This window comes from Cynocephalus volans, chromosome 2, assembly GCF_027409185.1.
Source record: "Cynocephalus volans isolate mCynVol1 chromosome 2, mCynVol1.pri, whole genome shotgun sequence".
Lineage (NCBI taxonomy): Eukaryota > Metazoa > Chordata > Mammalia > Dermoptera > Cynocephalidae > Cynocephalus > Cynocephalus volans.
Genome location: NC_084461.1, coordinates 20,420,025 through 20,443,955, shown reverse-complemented (window position 1 = coordinate 20,443,955; position 23,931 = coordinate 20,420,025). Strand labels below are relative to the sequence as shown.

The following is a 23,931-nucleotide window of genomic DNA, read 5'->3' as shown; positions in this document are numbered from 1 at the left end:
TGGAGGAAATGGATAAATTTCTGGATGCATACAAATTACCAAAACTGAGCCAAGGAGATATAGAATATTTGAACAGACCAATAGTAATATTGAAGCTGTTATCAGAAGGCTCCCAACAAAGAAAAGCCCAGGACCAGACAGGTTCACTGCAGAGTTCTACCAAATCTTCAGAGAGGAACTGATACCAATTCTGTACAAACTGTTCCAAAAGATTGAAACAGACACCATTCTCTCAAATTTATTTTATGAAGCAAACATCACCCTGATACCAAAACCAGACAAAGATGCATCAAAAATAGAAAACTACAGGCCAATATCCTTGATGAATATAGATGCAAAAATCCTCAATAAAATATTAGCTAACAGAGTACAACACATACAGAAAATTATCCACCATGATCAAGTGGGATTCATCCCAGGGGTGCAAGTTTGGTTAAACATATGAAAATCAATAAATGTGATACACCACATTAATAAAAGCAAAGACAAAAGCCACATGATCTTCTCTATTGATGGTGAAAAAGCATTTAACAAAATTCAACATCCTTTCATGATAAAGACTCTCTACAGTTTGGCATAGATGGAAAGTATCACAACATAATTAAAGCCATTTATGATAAGACTACTGCCAATATCATCCTAAATCCTTAAACATAGGAACTAGGCTAGGATTCCCACTCTCATCACTCCTATTCAACATAGTGTTGGAAGCACTAGCCAGAGCAATCAGAGAAGAGAAGGAAATAAAGGGCATCCAGATCGGAAAGGATGAAATCAAGCTGTCCCTTTTTGCAGATGATATGATCCTATATATTGAACAGCCTAAAGCTTCTATAAAAAACTCTTAGAGTTGATAAATGATTTCAGCAAAGTTGCAGGATACAAAATCAACACACAAAAATCAGGAGCATTTCTATACTCCAACAGTGAACATGCAGAAAAAGAAATCAAGAATGCTAGCCCATTTACAATAGCCACCAAAAAACTAAAATACTTAGGAATAAAGATGACCAAGGATGTGAAAAATCTCTATGAAGAGAACACAAACCACTGTTGAGAGAAATTAAAGAGGACACAAGAAGATGGAAAGATATCCCTTGCTCTTGGATAGTAAAAATTAACATTGTGAAAATGTCCATATTACCCAAAGTGATCTACAGATTCAATGCAATCCCCATCAAAATTCCAATGACATTTTTCTCTGAGATGGAAAAAGCTATTCAGACATTTATATGGAACAACAAAAGAGCACACATAGCCAAAGCAATCGTGAGCAATAAATAAATAAATAAAGCTGGAGGCATAACACTACCTGACTTTAAACTATATTACAAGGCTATAATAATCAAAACATCATGGTACTGGCATGAAAATAGATACACAGATCAATGGAATAGAATAGAGAACCCAGAAATCAATCCATACGTCAACAACCATCTGATCTTCGACAAAAGCAGCAAATCTACATACTGGGGAAGAGACTGCCTTTTCATCACGTTGTGCTGGGAAAACTGGATACTCATACCTAGGATAATGGAACTGGACCTGTACCTTTCACCATATACCAAAATCAGCTCAAAATGGATTAAAGAATTTAATATATATCCTGAAACAATAAAAATTCTTAAAGAAAACATAGGGGATACACTCCAGGAAGTAGGAGTAGGTATAGAATTCTTGAGTATGACCCAAAAAGCAAGGCAACTGAAGGTAAAATAAACAAATGGAATTATATCAAACTAAAAAGTTTCTGCACAGAATAATAAACAATCACCAGGGTAAAAATAAACAACCAACAGAGTGGGAGAAAATATTTGCAAAATATACATCTGACAAAGGATTAATATCCAGAATATATACGGAACTCAAACAACTTTACAGCCAAAAAAAAAAGAAAAGAAAAAAAAGAAAGAAAAGAAAAAAACAAAAACAAATAACCCAATTAAAAAATGGGCAAAGGCGCTGAATAGGCATTTCTCAAAGGAAGATATGTGAATGGCAAACAGACACATGAAAAAAATGCTCAACATCACTCAGCATCCGGGAAATGCAAACAAAACCACACTGAGATCCCATCTCACTCCAGTTAACATGGCTAATATCCAAGACTGAGAATGTTAAGTGCTGGAGAAGTTGCAGAGATAAAGGAACTCTCATTCACTGTTGGTGGGGCTAAAAAATGGTGCAGCCTTTATGGAAAATGATATGGAGGTTCCTCAAACAATCATGGATACATCTACCATATGATCCAGCTATTCCACTGTTGGGAATATACCCAGAGGAATGGAAATCATCATGCTGCAGGGATACCTGTACTCCAATGTTCATTGAAGCTCTATTTACAATATCCAAGAGCTGGAACCAGCCCAAATGTCCATCATCTGATGAGTGGACAAGATAACTGTGGTACATCTACACAACAGAATACTACTGTGCTATAAAAAAGAAAGAAATACTACATGAGCACACAAACAAAGTGTGGAGTGGGGGGAAAGAAGACAGAATAACTACAAAAATTTCTTAAACTATTTAAGTCAATTGAACAGATATGATGTGGGGGAGGGAAAGGGAGGGGGTGGAGAGGAATGGGTAAAGGGGCATAAAAATCAAGTACAATATATTTTGAGAAGTAAAATTTAAAACAAATTAATTAAATAAATAAATAAGCTATACTTTAGACCAATTGGACCTGGAAGATATCTACAGAACATTTCATCCAACAATCACAGAATATACATTCTTCTCATCAGCACAGGAAACGTTCTCCAGGACAAACCACGTTAGGTCACAAACTGAGTCACAACAAACTTAAAAAGATCAAAATCATCTCAAGTATCTTTTCAGACCACAACATATTAAAACTAGAAATTAATAAGAAGTGAAACTCAGGACACTATACAAATACATGGAAATTAAATAACAGGCTCCTGAATGACCTATTGGTCCAAGAAGTACTTAAAAGAGAAATCAAAAAGTTTCTTGAAACCAACAAAAATAAAGACACATCATATCAAAGCCTATTGGATACTGCAAAAGCAGTACTAAGAGGGGAGTTTATTGCAATAAACACTTACATCAAAAAAATAGTAAGTTCAAATAAACAACATAAAGCTATATACCTCAAAGAACTAGAAAAACAAGAATAATCCAATCATGCAGTTAGTAGACTGAAAGAAATAAAGATCAGAGCAGAATGTAAGTGATAAAGAGAAAATAAAAATGATACAAAAGATCAATTTAACAAAAAGTTGTTTTTTGAGAAGATAAACAAAATAGGCAAATTATTACATAGGTTTACAGTTTCTTTCTTCTTTCTTTCTTTCTTTCTTTCTTTCTTTCTTTCTTTCTTTCTTTCTTTCTTTCTTTCTTTCTTTCTTTCTCTCTCTCTTTCTCTCTTTCTCTTCTTTCTTTCTTCCTTTCTCTCAATTTTGTTTTTCCCTCTCTCCCTATCCTCTATTTCCTTTCCTTTCTTTCTTACTCTACTCCCTCCTTTCCTAGTTACTTGTCTGCCTTAATTTCTTCCTTTCTGCCTCCTTCCCTTCCTTTCTTCTTTCTCAGCAAAATTCTTCAGCCTTCTAGAATCATTCTGTCACGATGAAAGTCCATAAAATTGGCTGCTGCGTAACATTCCATGAATTTTGGTTAACTGCTCACTCTCCTATTTTTAGAGATTTAAGAAATTCTTCAATTTCTCCTAGGTTTTACTCACAGAGTTCATCTCTTACCTTTTGTTCTGCAGCTGTTTCCTTCTATCCACTCCATATTAACACAAACATAAAACAAAACTCTGATTTTTTTTAAAAAATCCAAAATTTTGTGACGTTTTGATGAAACTACGTAGTGGAAAGTGGTTTATCGAACTACAGTCTTTCAGAAAATTGAAAATTTAGTTCTTGTCTCCCCTCTTCTTAAAAGCCCACTGTCCAACCTTTATACCAACAGACAACTTCTCATTGCTTGCCTCGGCAGCTTACAAATGCTCTTCCCATGTTTTTTATTTTTTTCATTCTTTCTTTTTTAAATCTACTCCTGATGTTATGTTGTTGGAATAACTTGATGTTTCTTGGAATGTCTTTTGATATCCCAGATTTCTTTTTATACTCTAAAAATTATAATATATATATTTTTTCTTATTCCTAACCTACTCTAGTTTTTCTCTGATATTCAATAGCTAAGGTCATATTCTGATAACCAAAATATCCTGTTGTAATGTTTAATGGGGGGAAAAATGTACTTTATTCTTTGGGACATTCTACTCTTTGCTTTTTTTTTTTTTTTTGCCTTTTAATATACAAATATAATAGGTGAAGTGGGAGAGGAAGAAATCAATTTTGAATCTATTCTGTTTTGTGGAGTCTCATTGTTTGAAATCATATATGAAATTCACTTGTATTTAAAACAAGGATCCCATTACTTTGGATTATTTTCCACATGCCATTAGAAAATTGCTTATGCTAATTTTTTGCAAAAAGCTCTGTGCAGAAAATATTTTGATTTTCTGTTGATTACTAGATTAGCTTGGAGAAAAGATGGTAAAACCAGTGCACTGCGTATTGATCTCTGAAGTATTCCTATTAGGATTCCTTGAATGAACTACTTGCAAAAGTGATATTGATTACCTGAAAAGTAATGAACTGCATATGCTTTTCTCTAAAGTAATATAAAACTGCATATGCTTTTCTCTAAAGTAATGAACTGCTTATGATTTTCTCTAAAGTGTATAAACACTTGAGGTAAGTTTGTACTCATCAATATACTTAGAAAAATTGTTTGACTTATTAAATTAGTTCCATTAAGAACAATCAAGGAGCTGAATCATAGCAACCATGTATTCAGTTCCATTATTCAGTATTAGTAAGAAATAAATGCAGGAAACATAAAACCCCAAACTTCTATTCTGATAAACAGACCCCGGGGATGAAAGAAAGACTATTAAAGTCGCAGGTATGGACAGAAAGCTAGATGGTTGCAATTGTCACTGCCTTTATCTTCTTCAGATGATGCCCTGATACACAGCATTATCCCTTCTGTTCTGTCCTGGGAAAGAAGTTATTTTTGAGATACAACTCTGAGAGACAGTCCACAACTGGTAAAAAAAAATAACATCACAGACTAAATTGCTTGGTTTACAAGTCAATCGGTACTGCAGCTAAGGAATATTACTATATCAAATATATTAAAAATATTTTTATTCCTGAGGTATTTTTTCATACTTATCAATAAATTACATATGTTTCAGATATGACAAAAGAATGTATGATTCTAACGTAGATTTAGCTTTTCATTTTGAAATCTTACTTATATTTACCTTAAGATTTTTTTAACTTTATGTAATAAGACACTTTATATTATCAAATAAAAAGGGATTTAGAACAGAAAAATTAAAAAAAATTGACAAAGAAATAAAATATGAATGCATAGGACTATATCAATGAGGATTAACAGAAAGAAATTAAATTGGATTTAGTTTTACATTAGAGTTAAGATTTGAGTTTATCTGCTTTACTAATTTATTAAATACATATTCAAAGAAATTAGCATGGGACATATAGCTTTTGAAAATTATGTTTTGCATTTCAGACCATTAGAATTTAGTTAAACAGATTTTATTACCATATTTGTCATACTAGCATATAATTGGTTAGTCTGAAAATTAAATAAAGACTATAAGATACATAATAGAGTGCATTGTACTCAGTAGGGTTAATAATTAAAATACTAACATGGAGAAATAGTAGTTAGTAATAATAAATTAATAAGTGATATTTAACTATAATAATCTGTTTTGTTAAAATTAACTGTGCATTAGTGGCATTTCAAGTCTAGACTAGTATTCTGAAAACTAACCACATTGTCTGAAATCGTACATAAAATTCACTTTTATTTAAAATAGAGATTCCATTACTGACAATTTGATAAAAGTTTGTTGTCTAGGAATTTTTTTTAACCTAAAACCTGGCTTTGTGAAAAATGTCTTACAGCTTTGGAAATGTAGGGAAAAATTATTTTAAACCTTTGTCCATATTTTTTTTCCCCAAACCTGGTGCCAGCCAATGACCTCTCCATCTTCTACAGAAGTAATTAATCTATTGTGATACTCTCTAATGATGGAATATAATTTGGGTTAGCTAAAGTTTTAAAATACGACAATCTGAGAAAGTAAGATGTCCCTCACATGTAACCATGCATGCAGCATTCAAGGAAGAAAAGAAAAATATGAAAGAAAACATTGGGTGAATAATATTTTTTCTCTTTTAATAGGATGTATTATATATTCTAGCACATTAGCTTTTGTTGCTCCCAAGCATTGCTTTTGTTCTGCTTTGCTGTTCTTTGGTGTGCCTCTGGGGAGGTGTGGGCCTTTTTGAAACAGATTTCTACTTTCTTAAATAGAAGGTGAAATGTTTCCTGATGATAAATAGCTTTGGGTCTATTACCAGACAGGGGAGTTCTCAACTCACATTGGGCTGTTAAAGGGAATTCCAAACCTTGTAAAGTGGTACTGCTTTTGCCCAAATGGCAACAATGGAGCTAGGAAGAACAAATGAGTCCCCTCAGGAGAGCAGAGTGGCATAGAATGTCAAATATTCTTGGGCATTCAGTGGCTTTAGAAAGACAGAAATTTGCATTATAACATTATTCAGGCAGAGTTGTAGTTTATCTTTGGGTCTGGTCATCTTTTGTCTATAAACAATACCTTAAACATAATCAAATGGCCTTGTAGCAAATACAATGGCCACTGTAATGTTTCTGGGAGCAGAATAAGTATTTACAATAAACTAAGCAGCAACAAAGAAGAAAACACTAATTATTTCATAAGTTTACCAAGAATCTCACAAAAGTAGTTTGTATCATACATAATGAAATTATTTAATCCAAAGAAACTCACATAAAATATTCTTATACTCATTTTGGCCAGTTTATCTGAGAGAATCCTGTATGTAGAGAAAATAGTTACAATATTATTTCAAATCTTACACACTAACGGCTGAACCATATTACAAAACCAGTCTGCATCCTTTAAAGTCATAGATTTTAAAACTGGTAATGAGTATTACCACTTATATGCTACTATTACATCAACATTTACTGAGGGTGTCCTGACCCTTACACCTGAATGTATAGGGCTGGCTCTCAGAAGATTCTGGAATTTCTGTTATAAGGATGTATGTGTTAAGTAGGGAAGACTTTTTATGTGACCATTTTTGCTCACATGTTTTGAGACAAAAGAAGAGAAACGACAAAACAGAGAGAATAACAGAGACTTAGAAGACAAATCAGAAGTTTCTTGTTCCAGTAGACAAATTCAAAATGGGGACATCGTTCCCTGAAAAAGATAAGGACAAGTAAATTAGTTGATATTTAAATGTGTGATCTTATATATTTAAAGAAAGCAAAGACACAAAATCCAAATTAAATGCTTAAAACTTGCACGGACCCATGTTCAGCAAAAATAAAGTACAAACTGAAAAAAAAAATGAAGAGAAAAGAGGAGAAAATTGAATATTGGCTGGTTATTAACTGAGAAGAATTTTAATTAATTTTAGTAAGCGAAATAATGACATTGTGATTATGTAGGAAAAGGCCTCGCTTTCAGGAAATTGGTGCTGAAGTATTGAATAGTGACTTTCTATGATGTTTGCAAATTATTTTCAAGTTGTCCACACATAAAAATAAAGTAAATACAGCAAAATGTTAAAAATCATTATCCAGATAGTGAGAATATGGGTTTTCATTATATTATTCTTTCTATTTTTCTGTTGGTTCAAAATTTTATTGAATATAATTTTTGTAAAGAAAAATGGTATACTTCCCATACATTTTTAACTCCTCTTCTGAGAACACCAGTAATTCATAGGATAAGAATAAAAGTAACAACCCATTGCCCTGATGGGAATGGCATGGAGGTCATCTGAGAAGGCAGCCATTTTTGTGAAACGATAAGGGGGTGAAGGATTGGTGACTGATCAATCAACCTTAAAGAAGCTGCATAGACATGTTTACACTGAGAGGGCTACAGTGGAGAAGGGACATCTCTGAAAAAGATTTGGAATTGGTAGTGACTGAGGAGAAAATGAATAATACATGCCAGGTAAAACACAGAGATTAGCTAATAGTCTACCTACAGAATTTCTCTCCCCTATTTGAGAACGCATAACATATAGGTAGAAATTACCAAAGTATAAACAATACAGAAATATTTTTTTTTAAAGGAAGTTCTTCTGTAGATAACTGGGAATTAGGGCACTGTTGAAACACAATTATGGTTAGAACACCCTCAACCAAACATCTGAAATTTAACAAAATGATTGGCTTTTCCTTCATTTATCCTACCTAAGACAAAACTCTAATCAATAAATTCAACTCACAGACTCAAAACTCCAAATTAGATTATTTATTCCTAAATGTGAACATACAACTGAGTCATCAGGTATTTGAGGAAAGCCCATAAAATGAACAGCAAAGACTCAAGTTTCAAAACAAAAAAAGTAATCTTGAAGGAACAGATAATTTAGGGAAAATTCACACACAAGAGAATTAATTGGAATCCTCAAAAAGATTCAAGGAAACCTATGATTCACAGAATATGATTCTTTAAAAAGGCAACACTGGCAGAAAAGAAATCTTGGAAATTAAGGTCTATGGTTTACGTGTGTGTGTGTGCGCACTCATGCATGTGTGTGTATTGACTTTGAAAATGAAATAAATTACCAATAAATCATTGTGTGTAAATTTAATTTTTTCACAAAATAGACCAAAAGATATGGAGATGAATAACGTAAGCAAAACATGTATGATATACGAAAGATGCATAGCATCTAACATTCAACGTATTAATTCTAAATAAAGAACAGAGAAAACAGAGGATAGGAATAATAATGGAAATAATCAAAGAAGGAAATTTCTCAGTGCTCAAGAAAAATAGTTTTTGAATTGAAAAAATTTACTAAGTTCACAACCAAAGGAAAGAAACACAAACACACATAAACTCACATCTGGAGACAATATTCAAAACACAAACACAAATAGATACATACTTGGAGACAGTCTTATAAATAGTTAGAATACCAAGATAAAAATAAGATTATAAACACTTTAGAGAAAGAGAAGAGGAAAATAAAAAGGAAAAAAAAAAAGACAGAATTTACCAAAAGAAAAAAAAATACTATGTAGTCAGACAGACATCATGGTTACCCTGGGTTTCTAGAAGACAATAAATAAATCTGTTTCTAGAAAAATATGTATATATGCCTTCAAATGTGCAAAGATATATTACTTCTAATCTAAAAATATACAGCCAAATAGTTAATTATATTCAAGGGTAAAATAAAGGCATCCTCTGATATGCAAAATCTCAAGTAACAAATCTGTCACAGATCCATTTTAAGAAGTTACATGAGATTGGTGCCAGCAAACAAAAGAGTAAACTAAAGTAGAAGATATAAGATCCAAGAAATATAATCACATGTCACTTAACTATGGGAATACATTCTAAGAAATGTGTCATTAGGCAATTTGTCATTGTGTAAACATCAGAGAGTGTACTTACACAAACTTAGATGGCATACCCTTTTACACATCTCAGCTATATGGTATAGTCTATTGCTCTGACCGCCATCCTATCTGTGGTCTACTTTTGACGGAAATGTTCTTAGTTATGCAGCATGTGATTGTAGTGTTTCCAAATCAGAAGACTACCAAAGAAAAATTCCAGATTGATCATTGGGCAGCTGATCTTGTTTGGATTAGGAAGAAAGAGGCCTCCCAGAGGGAGGGAAGTAGTGAAAAGGATATTTGACATTGGTCCTGAGAAGTGGGAATTGCTTAACTGGTGGACAAAGTATGGAGGGCTTACGTATTAGTAAGAGTTCTCCAGAGAAACAGAACCAATAGGATGTTTAGATACAGCCATAGCTATAGCTATTGCTAAAGATATGTAAGATGTATTATAAGGAATTGGCTCACATGATTATAAAGACTGGCCAGTTCTAAGATAGGCAGTTAGCAAGCTGGAGACACAGGAGAGCCAAAGGAATAGTTCTAGTTCAAAGACCTGCAGACTCAAGTCCCTGGAAAATCTTGTTTTGGTTCAAGTCTGAAGATAAAAAGAAAAGGAAAATGATGCCTCAGTGTCCTGGCTCAAAGGCAGTCAGGCAGAAGGAGTCCCCATTACTGACAGAAGGATCGTCCTTTCTGTTTTATTCAAGCCTTCACCTGATTGGATGAGGCCCACCTACATTAGGGTGGGCAATCTCCTATACTGAATATACCAATTCAAATGTCGGTCTCATTCAGAAATGCCCATACAGACAATGTTTGATCAAATCTTTGGCTACTTCATGGCCCAGTCAAGTTGATGCATAAAATTAATCAATAGGGCTTATTTATAAAAACAGACGTAATTCACAAATCATTAGGTCAGGTTCTGTATAATACGGATGATGGAAGCTGGGGAAAAGGAAGTAGGGAAGAGAGTAAAGAAAGTAAGGGGAAGAGAAAAGGTGTTAATGCAGTGATCTTATGAAATGGAAAGCCAGAGACATTGTACAATTGAACTGAATTCAGGAAAAAAGATACCCACATACAATTTAAAGTAGTGTTTCATTGATAACATGCAAAGTAAATGGTACTTCAATTCTTTAGGGAAACGGAGGTGGCATGGGTTTTGCAAGTCAGCAAATATTATTCAAATTGATAATTAAAGAACTAGTATAACATTAAATCATTTAAACTATATTCATATATGTATTTTTTGTTTATAAGAACTGCAACAGAAACAGTTCAAATGTGATTTCTCTAGATGATTGGGAAAGAGAAGTCTTCAGTTGGGGATTATAAACTCTTCTATACTCTGATATTTAGCAAATTTGTGTACTATGTTGATTAAAATATTTCTGATCAATTTAAACAGATATAATAAATTTATATTTATTGCTACAAAAAATGTTTGTGATGTAATCCATCCAAAAAGCACTTTGCACAACAGTGTTCAGCGTACCATAGCACCTATGAACACATGATTAGTAATGTGATTTGCAGGGCTATTTACCAAATCAGAAATTTTACTAGTAATGAAATTAATGATGATCTTTCCCCCCTCCGTTTTCTGATTTTTTTTTTCACAATCACATATACTTTATTCTCAGAAAACAAAGACAAAGCCAAAAACACCTGGTAAATTCATTACAACCCCAGAGGCTAACGCAGTGGGAAAAGAGAGAAAATCAACAGTTATGAAAATAAAGACAGGGAAGAATGCAAGCAATTTGGAATACACGTAGCAATATACAAATCAGCAGCCATTTGAAAGGAAAAAGAAACCATGACTTTAAATAGCATTTCAAAACCAAAAAGAATATTATTTCTTTATAAAATTACTTGAAAAATGTATTTTATTAACTTTTCATTTTTTACCCTTCTCATCACAAACTATCCTGATTACCTCATAAGAGCCACACACAGTAACTGTTCAGAATTGTTATTTGCCATCTCTCTCCAGGAACCATATCTAATTCTAAGAATTAGGGACTACATAAAGATGCATATTTTATATTAATTGGTTATGTTTAGCAGTAAACTGGTAACTCAATGCAATTTCCATAGCATATACACACATGCACACACACACATACACATAACACTCATGTAAAAACACACATATCTACATATGGATTAGTGGTAGTATTTGTTGAACACAATTTCTGGTTTTCATGTAAAAACTACCTTTTGAAAATCAGAGGTTTTCCCCAACACACTCCGTGTTCTCTCCATGCGTGGAAAACACCTCCTTTCCTGGCAAATAGCAAATAAAAGTAAAATCACTGCTGAACCTAGTGATGTAAAAGGCATTTTCCATTTTACGTGCACTTTTCAACCCAGAAAAAATAAGAATACATTCCTTTTTTGTGCAGCAGTTTCTAAAATATGATCAGAAAAATGCTAGTAAACATTTAACTTTAGATTAGATTTCTCAAAACTTTTAAGCACTGGAATTCAAGATTTGCTTACACTCTGAAGCTAGTCCTCGGTATCTTTTTTTAAGCTTCTTTTGGCATCTCATTTTCACGCACCATCTGAGATGACTTGAAAAACATCAGAAAATAACACCACGACTTTCACAAAGCAGCTGCCCATACAGTGCCTATTTCTACATCCATCACTTATGGAACTCTGTTTTGGGGAGAAATTTTATTATAAATGTTAATACTAAAAAGATGATATTATTGGTGTTGGCTGCTTCAGTCAGCAAATGTACTCAGCATCTACTCACAAACAATTTATTTTTAAAAATTGTAATAAGAAACATTTTATTTTAAAATGGCTAAAATAGAAATAAATTTATTTGGGGGGAATTGTTAGCTTGCTGCAAATGTAGCTTAAAGTGACTGTGTAAAATGATGTCACGTAATTTTTTGTGGTTAACACAACCCAAAGATGAGTCAAGGCAAGTGAGTCCTTTTCTGTAGCTCATCTTACTTCTTCATGCAAATCAGACTGAGATCTAGCTTCACAGTGAAAGCTAAAGCTGCATTCCATCACTGAAAGATTTGAAAATGCAATCTCATCTACAGAATCATGCAAGATTCGACAGTTGTTAAGATGTCTAAAAATTACTGTATTGTTGCTCTTGATAGTTGCCTTTTTATTTTAAGAAAAGAAACAGAAGACACAAACACACACATTTACCACGCTGTTTATGAAAGAATCATTCAAGTTCATTTAATAAATATAAGGCAGATATTTATATTTATAAAGACAATTTTGAAGGATTTCAAATGATACTGAAAAATCACAGATTATAACATTTTTATTGAAAAATGTCAATTCTTTTTTATATAATGTGTGTATATATAGTCAGAGAAATACATAAATGTATATATAAATATATATTTATATATGTATTTACCCGTTTAGTTAAATATATACATCTATATAACTGAAAAGTATAAAAATGATGTTATCTCTAGGTAAGAAGATACTGGGGATTTTTATTTTACTTTATACATTCTCTATTCAAATTATTTTATATTTAAAATACAGGAAATTTTATAATATCCAACATCAGGCAATATTATTTACTTAATACCTGAATTGATATTGTAAAAACAACTATACTTTATGCTAGTCACCCGTGTTCCTGAATAATATTAAATATTGCTGGCCAAGGCAGGATATTGCATGTGATCATTATGTGAGGAACTGCCATGAAAAGTCTAATCCTCTCAAGTGTTTTAATTCATCAACTTTGTTTTCAGTTCACAATTTTAAAATATTTTCACATATTTCTTATGAAGCTTTAATCTCTGCAAAACTCATCTTTAAATTAGAAGGAAAAGGTAGAAGACTGAGGAGTAACAGCAACTGAATTAATTTGGATCTTGGATAGAGCTGAAAACACATTTGCTTTTTTATTCTTATGTCAGTTTGAAAAGAAAACAGTTCTGATTTTAGCTAAATGAAGATTTTTTTTTTTTTTTTGGAACTGTACTTGGATCACATTGTGAAAATCTACTGAGCATTTTCACTTGGTTTCCACAATATTACCACATATTCTTTTGAGCTATTGGCAAAATGGATCCAGTATATAAAGTCTTTCCTTTTGCATTGAGCTTTTGCCTGTCTCATATTTTTAGATAAATCTGAAAGCAAAAGCAATGCCCACTGTGCTAAGTATCTTTAATAGTGTGGTTGAAATTTATAATCTGCAATTCCTAAATTCAAAGAACATTTATCTATAGCTTGATTTCACGCTTAAAACTCCCTATGCTTTACAGCGGTTTGTAAAAAAAATTAGGGGGAAGAAAACTTTCTCCTATAGCAATTTTCCTTATACTTAAGTAAAATACACAGAAACTTTTAGTAAAATCAAAATGTTATATCTTCTTAACCAGGTATAAATCTTTATGCTTATAAGCTTATACAAATATACTTTCAGAGAAAATTTGGAAGTAAATACAGATTCACAGAATAAATAAATTTATTTTAAAACCATTAATTTAAAAGATGACGTTATTTTACTGAACCCAAACCACAATGTTGAGTTTAAGAGCAAAGATGTAGCCACAGTTGAATATATATTTAATCTGTATTATGTTTAATGTTACTAATACTAATGCATAGAAAGCCTATTTGCAAAAGGATATTTATGTAATTTTAAATATTTTCAATGCCTTTTTGGTGTTGAAACATTTAAAAAAACATACCTCCTTCTTACCAAATTTTTGCAAAAGAGCAGTGTTTGTATGCAAATTTTAAGTCAGGGCCCAGATGGTTACAGACACTGTAAAAGTAAAAGTTTAACATTTTTCCTTTGGGTGATTGTTTGACCAGAATGAGGTTTTAAACACCAAAACCTGGACATTACAATCAGATGGATGTAACCAAATGAGTGAAAATAGTTTAAAACATTTTGGCTTCTGAATGAAAAGTAATGAATGTTATTTATAAAAATACACATTATTTTGTATATATAAATATATATTATTAGAAAATTATATATACTATTTTATTTAATGTAACATTTTATATATATATATATATATTTATTCTTGGGCAATTTGTAGACCTCCAAGGCTATGTTTCTCTTCCATTTATTCTTGTATTCCAATGTGACAAACACTGACTTACAATGTCATGAAGATAATTCCTCTTTTCTTTGGCTCTCCCCCATATTGATATTTATGTATATCTTATTCCATGCTATAATACAGTGAACTACACGTGTCTAATTTCAAAAGCAATTAGCTGAATTTTATTTTATTTTCTATATTATAAAGAATAAATATTCTCTACTTAGAATAAATTAGAACAAGCCATTTGTCTGTGAATCTGAAAGGACAATTAGTGGTTCTGCCAATTATTTGGTTGCAATTGGATAATTCATTCAAATTCAGTCTGTTGAAAGGAGATCCTCTGATAAATAAACCAAAAATTTCTTAGTGTGCCAGCTCACTCCTTTCCTTTCAAAGGAAAAAGACTCAATGTTTTCTGAGTTTCTTTACCTTACCTCCCACTGGATTTGAGTCATTGATTTCTATCTTCAGGACATTCGGAAGGCTTATGATTTGGTATTTATGAGCTAATTTAGTTTTATTACAACAATGATTTAAAACAAAACAATAAGTACACGTGAGATTTGAGCATTTCATTTCATGAAAATTTTATCTCAAAAGGGATACAAAAAAAAATTCATATGTTCAGAATTAGTTGTATTTATGCCTTTATGCCTGTTGATGTATTTGAGGGTTGCACTTCTGTTCTGATCCTTGTAATGCATCAAAAAATAGAATGGATTGAGAGAAGGACAAATGGAAGAATGGATATACAATTTACCTGTGTGATAAGGCAAACAGACTAAAAGGTGAATGATGGGATGTCTGAGTTATATAGGTATATCCAGGCATTCACTGTACCTTTTTTCAACTTTTCTGTTTGTTTAAATTTTTTGTAATCAAAAAGTTAGAGGAAAAAAACCAAGAAAAAGACCACCAAATTTTTATTTAACATTTAAGATTTAAAAAATCATACTTCAAAGTGTGACTTTTTAATATGGCAACATTCATTTAATGGTGTTTCTCTCTCTCTCTCTCTCTCCGTCCCTCCCACCCTCTCTCCCCTCCCTCCCTCTCCCCCTCCCCCATTCCTCTCTTTCTATCCTAAAGCTCCATTCCGACTTAGACAAGGGAGAGGGCACTGTTAAATACACCCTCTCAGGAGATGGCGCTGGCACCGTTTTTACCATTGACGAAACCACAGGGGACATTCATGCAATCAGGAGCCTGGATAGAGAAGAAAAACCTTTCTACACTCTTCGTGCTCAAGCTGTGGACATAGAAACCAGGAAGCCCCTGGAGCCTGAATCAGAATTCATCATCAAAGTGCAGGATATTAATGATAATGAGCCCAAGTTTTTGGATGGACCTTATGTTGCTAGTGTCCCGGAAATGTCTCCTGTGGGTGAGTAGGCAAATGAAAATTCTTTCAGATGCTACAAGGCCTTTCAACATTTCCTTTTTGCAGGTTGATGTAAACATCTTATTTATAACCCAGAAGATTATTTGACTGTAGAAAACACAATTATTTTCATTTATTTGGGGGGCTTTTTTTTCTATTGCATTCTTTCTTTCTGTTTCACTCTAAAGGTAGCCACTACAATATATAACATTTTTCACTATTTAATGATCCGTGGATTTACCTGAACTCAAAGAATCCCTTTGTACTTTAAGTACAAAATCTGTACTTAAATTTGTATTAAAATTGATTGTCACTACAATTCCAGACAGCTAGAGAGCTACCGCACACTACCGAAAACCATATAGTAATTCTTGGCTCAAAGGAAGATATCCAAAGCATGTGTTGTGTCTGACCTAGAAGTCACCCAGAAAAAGACATGTTGCATTCTTTGTAGCTATTGATAGAGATTCCAGAAGGGCAAAAATGTTTCCATTTCAGGTATAAGCAACCCATCATAGTTATACCATCAAACTAGGAAGCAAATAATATTGCAAAGTCATTATTAGAATAAACTTACTGCTATATTAGTATCACAATCATTCTTAATAATTCAAATTTGATATCATTTCACATTTAAACATCACCCTGAATTTACAAAGTCCTGTAAAATATAAGGTCAATAAGTTAAGGATGCCAAGTTGAATAAAAATTTAAATTATGATTTTTTTTTTTCTCTGTCACCACTGACAATCCTTCAATTTATTGCAAAGTAACTTCTGGTTTTTGTTACATTTGAAAATAAAGCTACTCATCACATCTAGGTACTTTCAACTCAAGAGTGAGTTTCAAGCCACTGCTAGTATTTTCTAGGTCTTTCATGTCTCAGAGGGAGTCCACTGTCCCTACAAGCATTCAAGACATTCAATGAAGATTGCACACACTGCCCTGAGGGCTAATGGCTATAGGAGTTGTCACCTGGATTTACTACAAATGCTCTTCCAGTTGCCTATGTGAACTTATTAGGCATTCAAAGCCCATGTTCTCTCTTTGACCTGAAAAATCAGCTCAAAGTTATTCACTTAGATTTCAAATTTTAATGTGCAGACTCAGGGCTGCAAAACTGTTATTTAGTTTTTGCTACATTTTTTGAGTTGCCTCTTTTATGCAATGTTCTTGCTAGAGATATAGAAGTACATTTGGAAAGAAGCATGTGCCATTAGAAAGTAGTCCCAGAAAAATGGGGAAGGTTCTTTATTTAATTGTGCCTTGATTTTACAGGGGAAAATGTAAAGATAATTATTTGAGGAAAAGTAAGGCTTTTAAGAAGACAATGCTATTTAGCAGGTAAAGAGTTTAACCTAGTCTCTACTTCATGTAAACCGGAAATATTGACATAAATCTATGAGCCTCGGTGACTCTTTATTACCAAAACAGCATCCTTAAGGCAAATACACACCTCTCTCAACAGTAGTAGAAAATCCTGATAAACGGGTGTTTTGTTGTGCTGAGTAGGATAAAGAATAGGGCTGCAGGGTCAGAACACGTGTATAGGAAGTTTGCAGCTAGTGTTTGAAGGAGAAATTAGTCTAGAAAATCAGGAGGAGAGTTGGTATGTGAGAAAACTAAGTGGTTCCAACTTTAGCAACATTGAGGTGGGACATAATCAACTGTGCTATCATAAGATATTGGAAAAAATCTATGAAAGAGTAGGTTCTTTAAGATGTTTTGCCATGTGCCATCACTGCGATTCTCATTGGTTGTTCAAATAACTTCAGTAAATACTAAAATTGATTTTCAATGCACTGCACCCCACCACCACTTTAAACAATTTTTAATAACAGAAGTGTATTTCTTTTGAATGTAACTAATACCACATGCTGTGAGTGAGCCCAGGTATACTTGGACTACATCTACATAATATGTTCTTTTCAAATAAATACAAAGAGGTATAAACACCCCTTATGAATTAAATGTTAAAAGTAAAATATCTACCAGGCATTACTTTTGCCTTTCCCCACAACCCACCTGTCCGCATGAAGCTACAAAACACAGGAGCCCCAGTTAGAGTGGTGGTATCTGTTGTTTCTGCTTTTACATGACCAACCTAAACCTAACCAACAAAGTTGATGAAGCAAATGTCAATTTAGCAATAATGGATTATACACCTGGAAATATGATGAACAAATAAAACTTCAATCAAAATTAACTAAAGTGAGCATTGCGAAGAACATAAGTGTACAGAGGGAGAACAGTGGGGAGCAGGATGGGTCTAGATTTCAGAGGAAAATTGATATTTAAGAATTATAACACTATGGAATACATTTAATTCCCTAAAGATGAAGAAAATTCTAGTGAATCTATGAATTGTTGAAGAGAAAGGTCACTCTGTTACTAACTTCTGCTAAATCCAATATGCCTTGGAAGTAATATTAAGAGATAAAGTGCTTTTACTCTGACCTAAGGAAATTACTTAATGATCCAGATATTTCCCAACTTAAAGCTACTCCTTGGAGACAAATTTGGACGTTATGAATGTGGTCTTAATTCTTTAGGATCACTAGAGTAACAATGAATTACAGTAATGTGCCCTCTTTAACATCTGATGATTATGCATCAGTAGGGTATACAGTTTCAGTTACTTTTCCTGGAGTGCCGACAGGCTTAGAGTGTTTAAATCCATGGTCACTCTTGCATTACCTCCTCACCTTCCTCTGCCCGAGCTAAGCCATGCTGAGGCTGCTGATTGGATTATTTATAACCGGGTCTCTATGACATGTTTTAAAAGATGTCAATTGTGAATCACAATTTATGTAGCAAGACAACAATTCCTAAGCAATAATCAGGTGCTGGATGATTTAACTAAAGATTTGCATTTCTTATTTTATTTAACCATTACAATAACCTCATACGGTATTGTTTACTGTTGGATCTTTTTTGTTTTTCATGTGAAACTTAGTAACTTCTATGTATAAAAAAGTAGAAATGTTTCCAGGCGCTTCAGAACAAAGTTAATCACAATCAATTATACTGTTTCTTTCTAGGGCTGGTGGCTGCTAAAACATCTTTAGGAAACTTAAATTTAGCTTTCAATCTCAGATAATCTGGTTAAGAGTGTGAAATGTTTATTATATTATATTACATTTTATATAATTCGAGGAGCTTGGAGACATAATGTTGACTATTTTCTACTCATAAAGATATTCTAGTTGTATAACCAAAGTACGATCTTTAAAATAAGGAAATTAGCATTAATGTATTATTTTAATCTAATCCTCTGACCTCATTCGTGCTTCATCGGTTGTTGCAATAATGTCATGTAACAAAAAGATCAAATTCAAAACCACACATTGCATTTAAATGCATTTAAATGACAAGTCTCTTTAGTTTCCTTCAGTCTGGACAGTTTCTTACCTTTTCCTGTTTTTTTGACCCTGATACTTTTGAAGATTTTAGGCCTGTTATTTCTTAGAATGTCCCCCATTTTGAGTCTGTGTGATGTTTCCTCACATATGAATTAAGAATATACATCTTGTCAGGAATATTAAAGAAGCAATGAGGTATTCTTCTCATATTCCATCAAGTGGGAAATGGTTTTGATTTGTCTTATCACTGATAATATTCATTTTTATTACTTGATAAAGGTTGTGTATTAGTTATTTATTGCCACATACTACATTAACCAGAAACTTAGCAGTGCAAAACAACACGCATTTATTATCTCACAGGAGCATGGATATCGAGAGTGGCTCTGCTGGGTACCTCAGCTTGCACACCTCTTGCAAGCTGTTGGCTGGGCTGTGGTCCGATCTAAAAGCTTAATTGGGAGAGGTAGGTGTACTAGTCCATTTCTGTTGCTTATAACAGAATATTTGAAACTGGGTAATTTATTCAGAAATAGAATTTATTTCTTACAGTTTCTGAGACTGGAAGTTCCAAAGTCGAGGAAGCATACCCGATGAGGGCCTTCATGTGTGTGCTGACTCTACAGCCATGCAGGATATCACATGGCAAATGAGCTGAGCAAGAAAGAGAGCTAACCTTCTCACTTGCTCTCCTTAGAAGCCATCAGAACCACACCCATTACCAGCCATTAAACCCTCAACATATTACTCCATGAATGGATCAATCTATTGACAGGGCACGATCCTCACAATCTAATCACCTCCTAAATGCCCTGCCTTTTATTATCATAATATTATTTCACACCCTCTTAACACTGTTACAATGTAGATTAAGTTTCCAATACATGAATCTTTGGGGGACACATTTAACCCATAGCAGTAGAAATCTGTTTCCATGCTACTCATATGATTATCAGTAAGCCTCATTCCCTTGCTGCATGGACCTCACAGGGATACCTCACAGCATAGTTGCTGGCTTTACCCATGGCAAACTATTTAAGAGAGCAAGAAAAAGAGGAGAAAGACAGAAAGAGAGAGAACCTCTGATCAAAGCCACAGTGTATTTATACCCTAATCTTGAAAGTGACATCCCGTCACTTCTGCTATTTTCTAATTGTTAGAAGTCCAGCCCATATTCAGGAAATGGAATTCCACAAGAGCATGAAAACAAAGATGCTGGGGTCATTGATGGCCCTCTTACAGTCGACCTACCATAGCTCACTCTTTAGCCTCCAATGATTCCTGTTGCTTTCACATGCAATATATAATCAGCCCCTTTCTAGGACCCCCCAATTTTTATCCCATTATAGCTCAAAGTGAGAAGCTCATCATCTAAATAAAGTCCATGTGGGGCAAGCCTCCTTGAATTTAGTTCTTCTTGATCTGTAGACCTGTGATACTAAAGAGGCCAGTTAATTGCCCCCCACACACCCGAAGCACTCTAATGATACAGATATGGGACAACTTCTATAAACATTGTTGTTGAAAAAGTGGGAAAATAAGCATCAAAAAGGAGTTACTGGTCCAGCACAATTCTGAAATCCAGGTGGTAAATGTTGGAAGTCATCTGATTAAATTCAATGTCTGGGAATAGTCAACCATGACACTTAGTTCCACCCTCTTGGCTGTTGGTTCCACCTTATGAGTTATACTTTTTCCATGAAATATAGCATGTACTTGAAACAGCAGGTGGATATTGAACTTGTTAAGAGTCCAAACCCCTTTGTTAGAAGTCCAACTACCATTTCCTAGTTCTGTGCAGTTGTATAGGTTATTTGTCCTACTTGTGCTTTGATAATTTACCTGCAAACAAAGAATAGTAATACCTCACTCTCAGGGTTATTGCAAGTGCCAAGGTGAAAAATGTATGATTACCACTTACCACGATCCCCGGAAAAGTTCAGTCAATAAATGGGGAAGGGTCCTGGTAATGGTTTGATGACCATCCTCAGGAAACTAACAGGAGAAAGCCTAAACTGTAGAGGTTCCAGCTAATTATTTTCTTCCCTTTTCTCAAATAGTCCCTCCCTCTGACACATGAGTTCAATATTTATCATCATCCTTTCTACAAACTAAACCAAGTTTACTTAAAAATCTGATAACTTTGTGTCCCAATTTACATTTGCTTTGGTTTAGAGGACTCTTTTACCTTAATGTGTGGAGACAAGCTGTTGATTTGTAAGAAACACCAATTATCACATTACACTTGTACTTCACAATTTGCTGAGTCTCTTTAACACATTTGATGAAATCGAGCAAGGCCTGGTGATCCCTCCTGTGTCAGTCGTGAAGGGTCCACCATACACAGTGTGGCGGAGCTATTTGCAGGGCCATAGAATGTTGCGACTGTGTGTTCGGGGAACATTTTGTTCCTCAATTTGATTCCTATGTTTTTATTAATGGTGCAACTGCAAAGGTAATGCTATTGATAGTTTTTGTGTGGCCTTGAGAGAAGACTAAGAGTTTTAGTAGCAGTCCGGTGTGTCCCTAAACATAAACCATGCTGCATTGATAGTTGCTTTAGCAGCCACTGATCAGCAATAAATGTTAAAAATTAACAAGTTCTTTTTTTTTTTTTTTCTAAACCGCCAAATGACTCTAACCATTAAATATATTTTAACAGGAGTTGCTTCTCGACCACGGAGTGGTTCAAAACATTAAACATATTTTCAGAGTATTACTCCTTCCACAGCCTCCAAGTGGTTGTAAACATTAAATACGTTTTATAAAAACTGCTTTTCCAGCTACTGGCAGGATAGCTATAAACATCATTTTTCTTTAAAGTTGCCTTCCAGCTGTGGGACTGTTTTTCCTTATTTGCTCTATTCTATTTATATTTTGTACACAAAAGCAGGCAAGAGGCTACCTTGGCCCAATTGTCTCTTGCTTTATGATAAGTGATCATGGGAGAGCCGTTGCATCTGTATAAAACCCTGCTGGCAAGAGGAGCTTGCTGAGGTTCAATCAGTAGTACTGGTTATACCACATAGATGTCAGCTATGTTTTCCAAAATAATTTTTGTTTGTTATTCAGTGTGTAATGTGCTGAGGTATAAAGATAGGCATGCACTAACATTATTATTAAGAAAAATAACTTCGAGCAACCAGACACTGATGGATTATACACATCAATCAAGGTGAAAAATTGCATGAAATAAACAAACTAAAAGAAAAATAAAATGGCTGGACTAATAGGTTAATGAGATCTTTAACACAAACATGAGGAAGGACTTGAAATCTAGGTCTGAAAATCAATCAGTGTGACAACTGCATGCAGTTCAAAGACAGTGAAGAGTGTGTCCTATATAAAGACCCTATCCACAACTTAGTCCAAGAAATGTCATTTTAACCAAATTCACAGTGAAAATCACGTGTGTCACCTGATTCAGAATGAATCAGCTCTCTTATTCCAAGTACAGTAATTTATCATCAGGCCAGATAATTCATTAATTACTCAGTAAAATTTTGATTTCTACAGGATTCAAGTATTTTCCAAATCATGTACTATTGTATCTTGCCAAATGCTTTTCTAGGTTCATGTTTAACAGATTCATGTACTAATCAGATACCTACGTGACAGGAACTGTTTTAGGTACTAGGATTAGAACAAAATCAAAAAAGAAAAATCCTAGCTCTCAGGAAGCTTTCGTTCCAAAGGTCTTGTGCAGGGGCAGCAAACTGTTTTGTGGGCTAAATCAAACATATTACTTTTTATAGGAACACAGTTACACTCATTTATGTATGCATTGTGTAAGGCTGCTTTCACACTGCAATGGAAGAGTTGGCAACAGAGGCCATACATCTTGCAAAGACTAAAGTATTTGCTATCTGCCTTTTTACAGACAAGTATGTTGGTCCATTAGGTAGTGGGTTAAGTATTAGACGGGAGACTGAGATAAAGCCAACGTTTTAAACACACCTTTGAGGGGAAAGAGTGAAAAAAAAAAGCAAAAAAATGAGAAAAAGAGAAAAGAAAAAATGACAGGACCAGAGTTTTGTAAGAGGAAGAGTAAAAGCAAGTCTCACACTAACGTTTTGCAGCATAAGATCAGATGTTCTCACTTAGTGCCTGCTGTTGTTTTGACTTCATTGTAATCACTTAAACACTGTCTTTAAGTGTTAAGGTTCTTAGTACAGATTTTTTTTCGTTGCTTTAAATGTCCCTGAAATAGTAATTATTTTCACAGCTATGCAGCCTAAGTTTTAACATTAAAACCAAAATATTATAATTAACCTTGGATTGGGTTAAGCATTTTTTCCTTGTCTGCGTTTTTAGGATTCATAAGTTAGTTGCTTTTTTGACATCAAAGTAAGTTGAAGAAAAATGGAAAATTACTGAAAGCAAATTTTTAAAAACTCACCATATTAATAATTACTACCAAGTAAGTATTACAGGATACTTCCTGAGACAGTAAGATTAGGGCGAAGTTATCAAGGTTGAGACTATTTCCATTTTTGACCAAGAAACTGAAAATTGGAATAAAAAATCAGAGGCTATAATTGTACAAATAATTAACAAAAATGGATATCAAAATATGGTGCAAGTTGTTTAATTGGCAAAGGCACCAGAAGAAAAA

The 23,931-nt window shown here is 33.7% G+C and overlaps 1 protein-coding gene across 1 annotated transcript in view; it reads left to right on the top strand.

The window, feature by feature from the left end:
• Positions 1 to 23,931, top strand: part of CDH12 (cadherin 12) — a 403,563-nt gene that overhangs the window by 186,394 nt on the left and 193,238 nt on the right. The window contains exon 3 of the mRNA XM_063085931.1: positions 15,663 to 15,957. Within this exon, the coding sequence (XP_062942001.1) occupies positions 15,663 to 15,957 (295 nt within the window). The remainder of the gene's footprint in view (positions 1 to 15,662; positions 15,958 to 23,931) is intronic.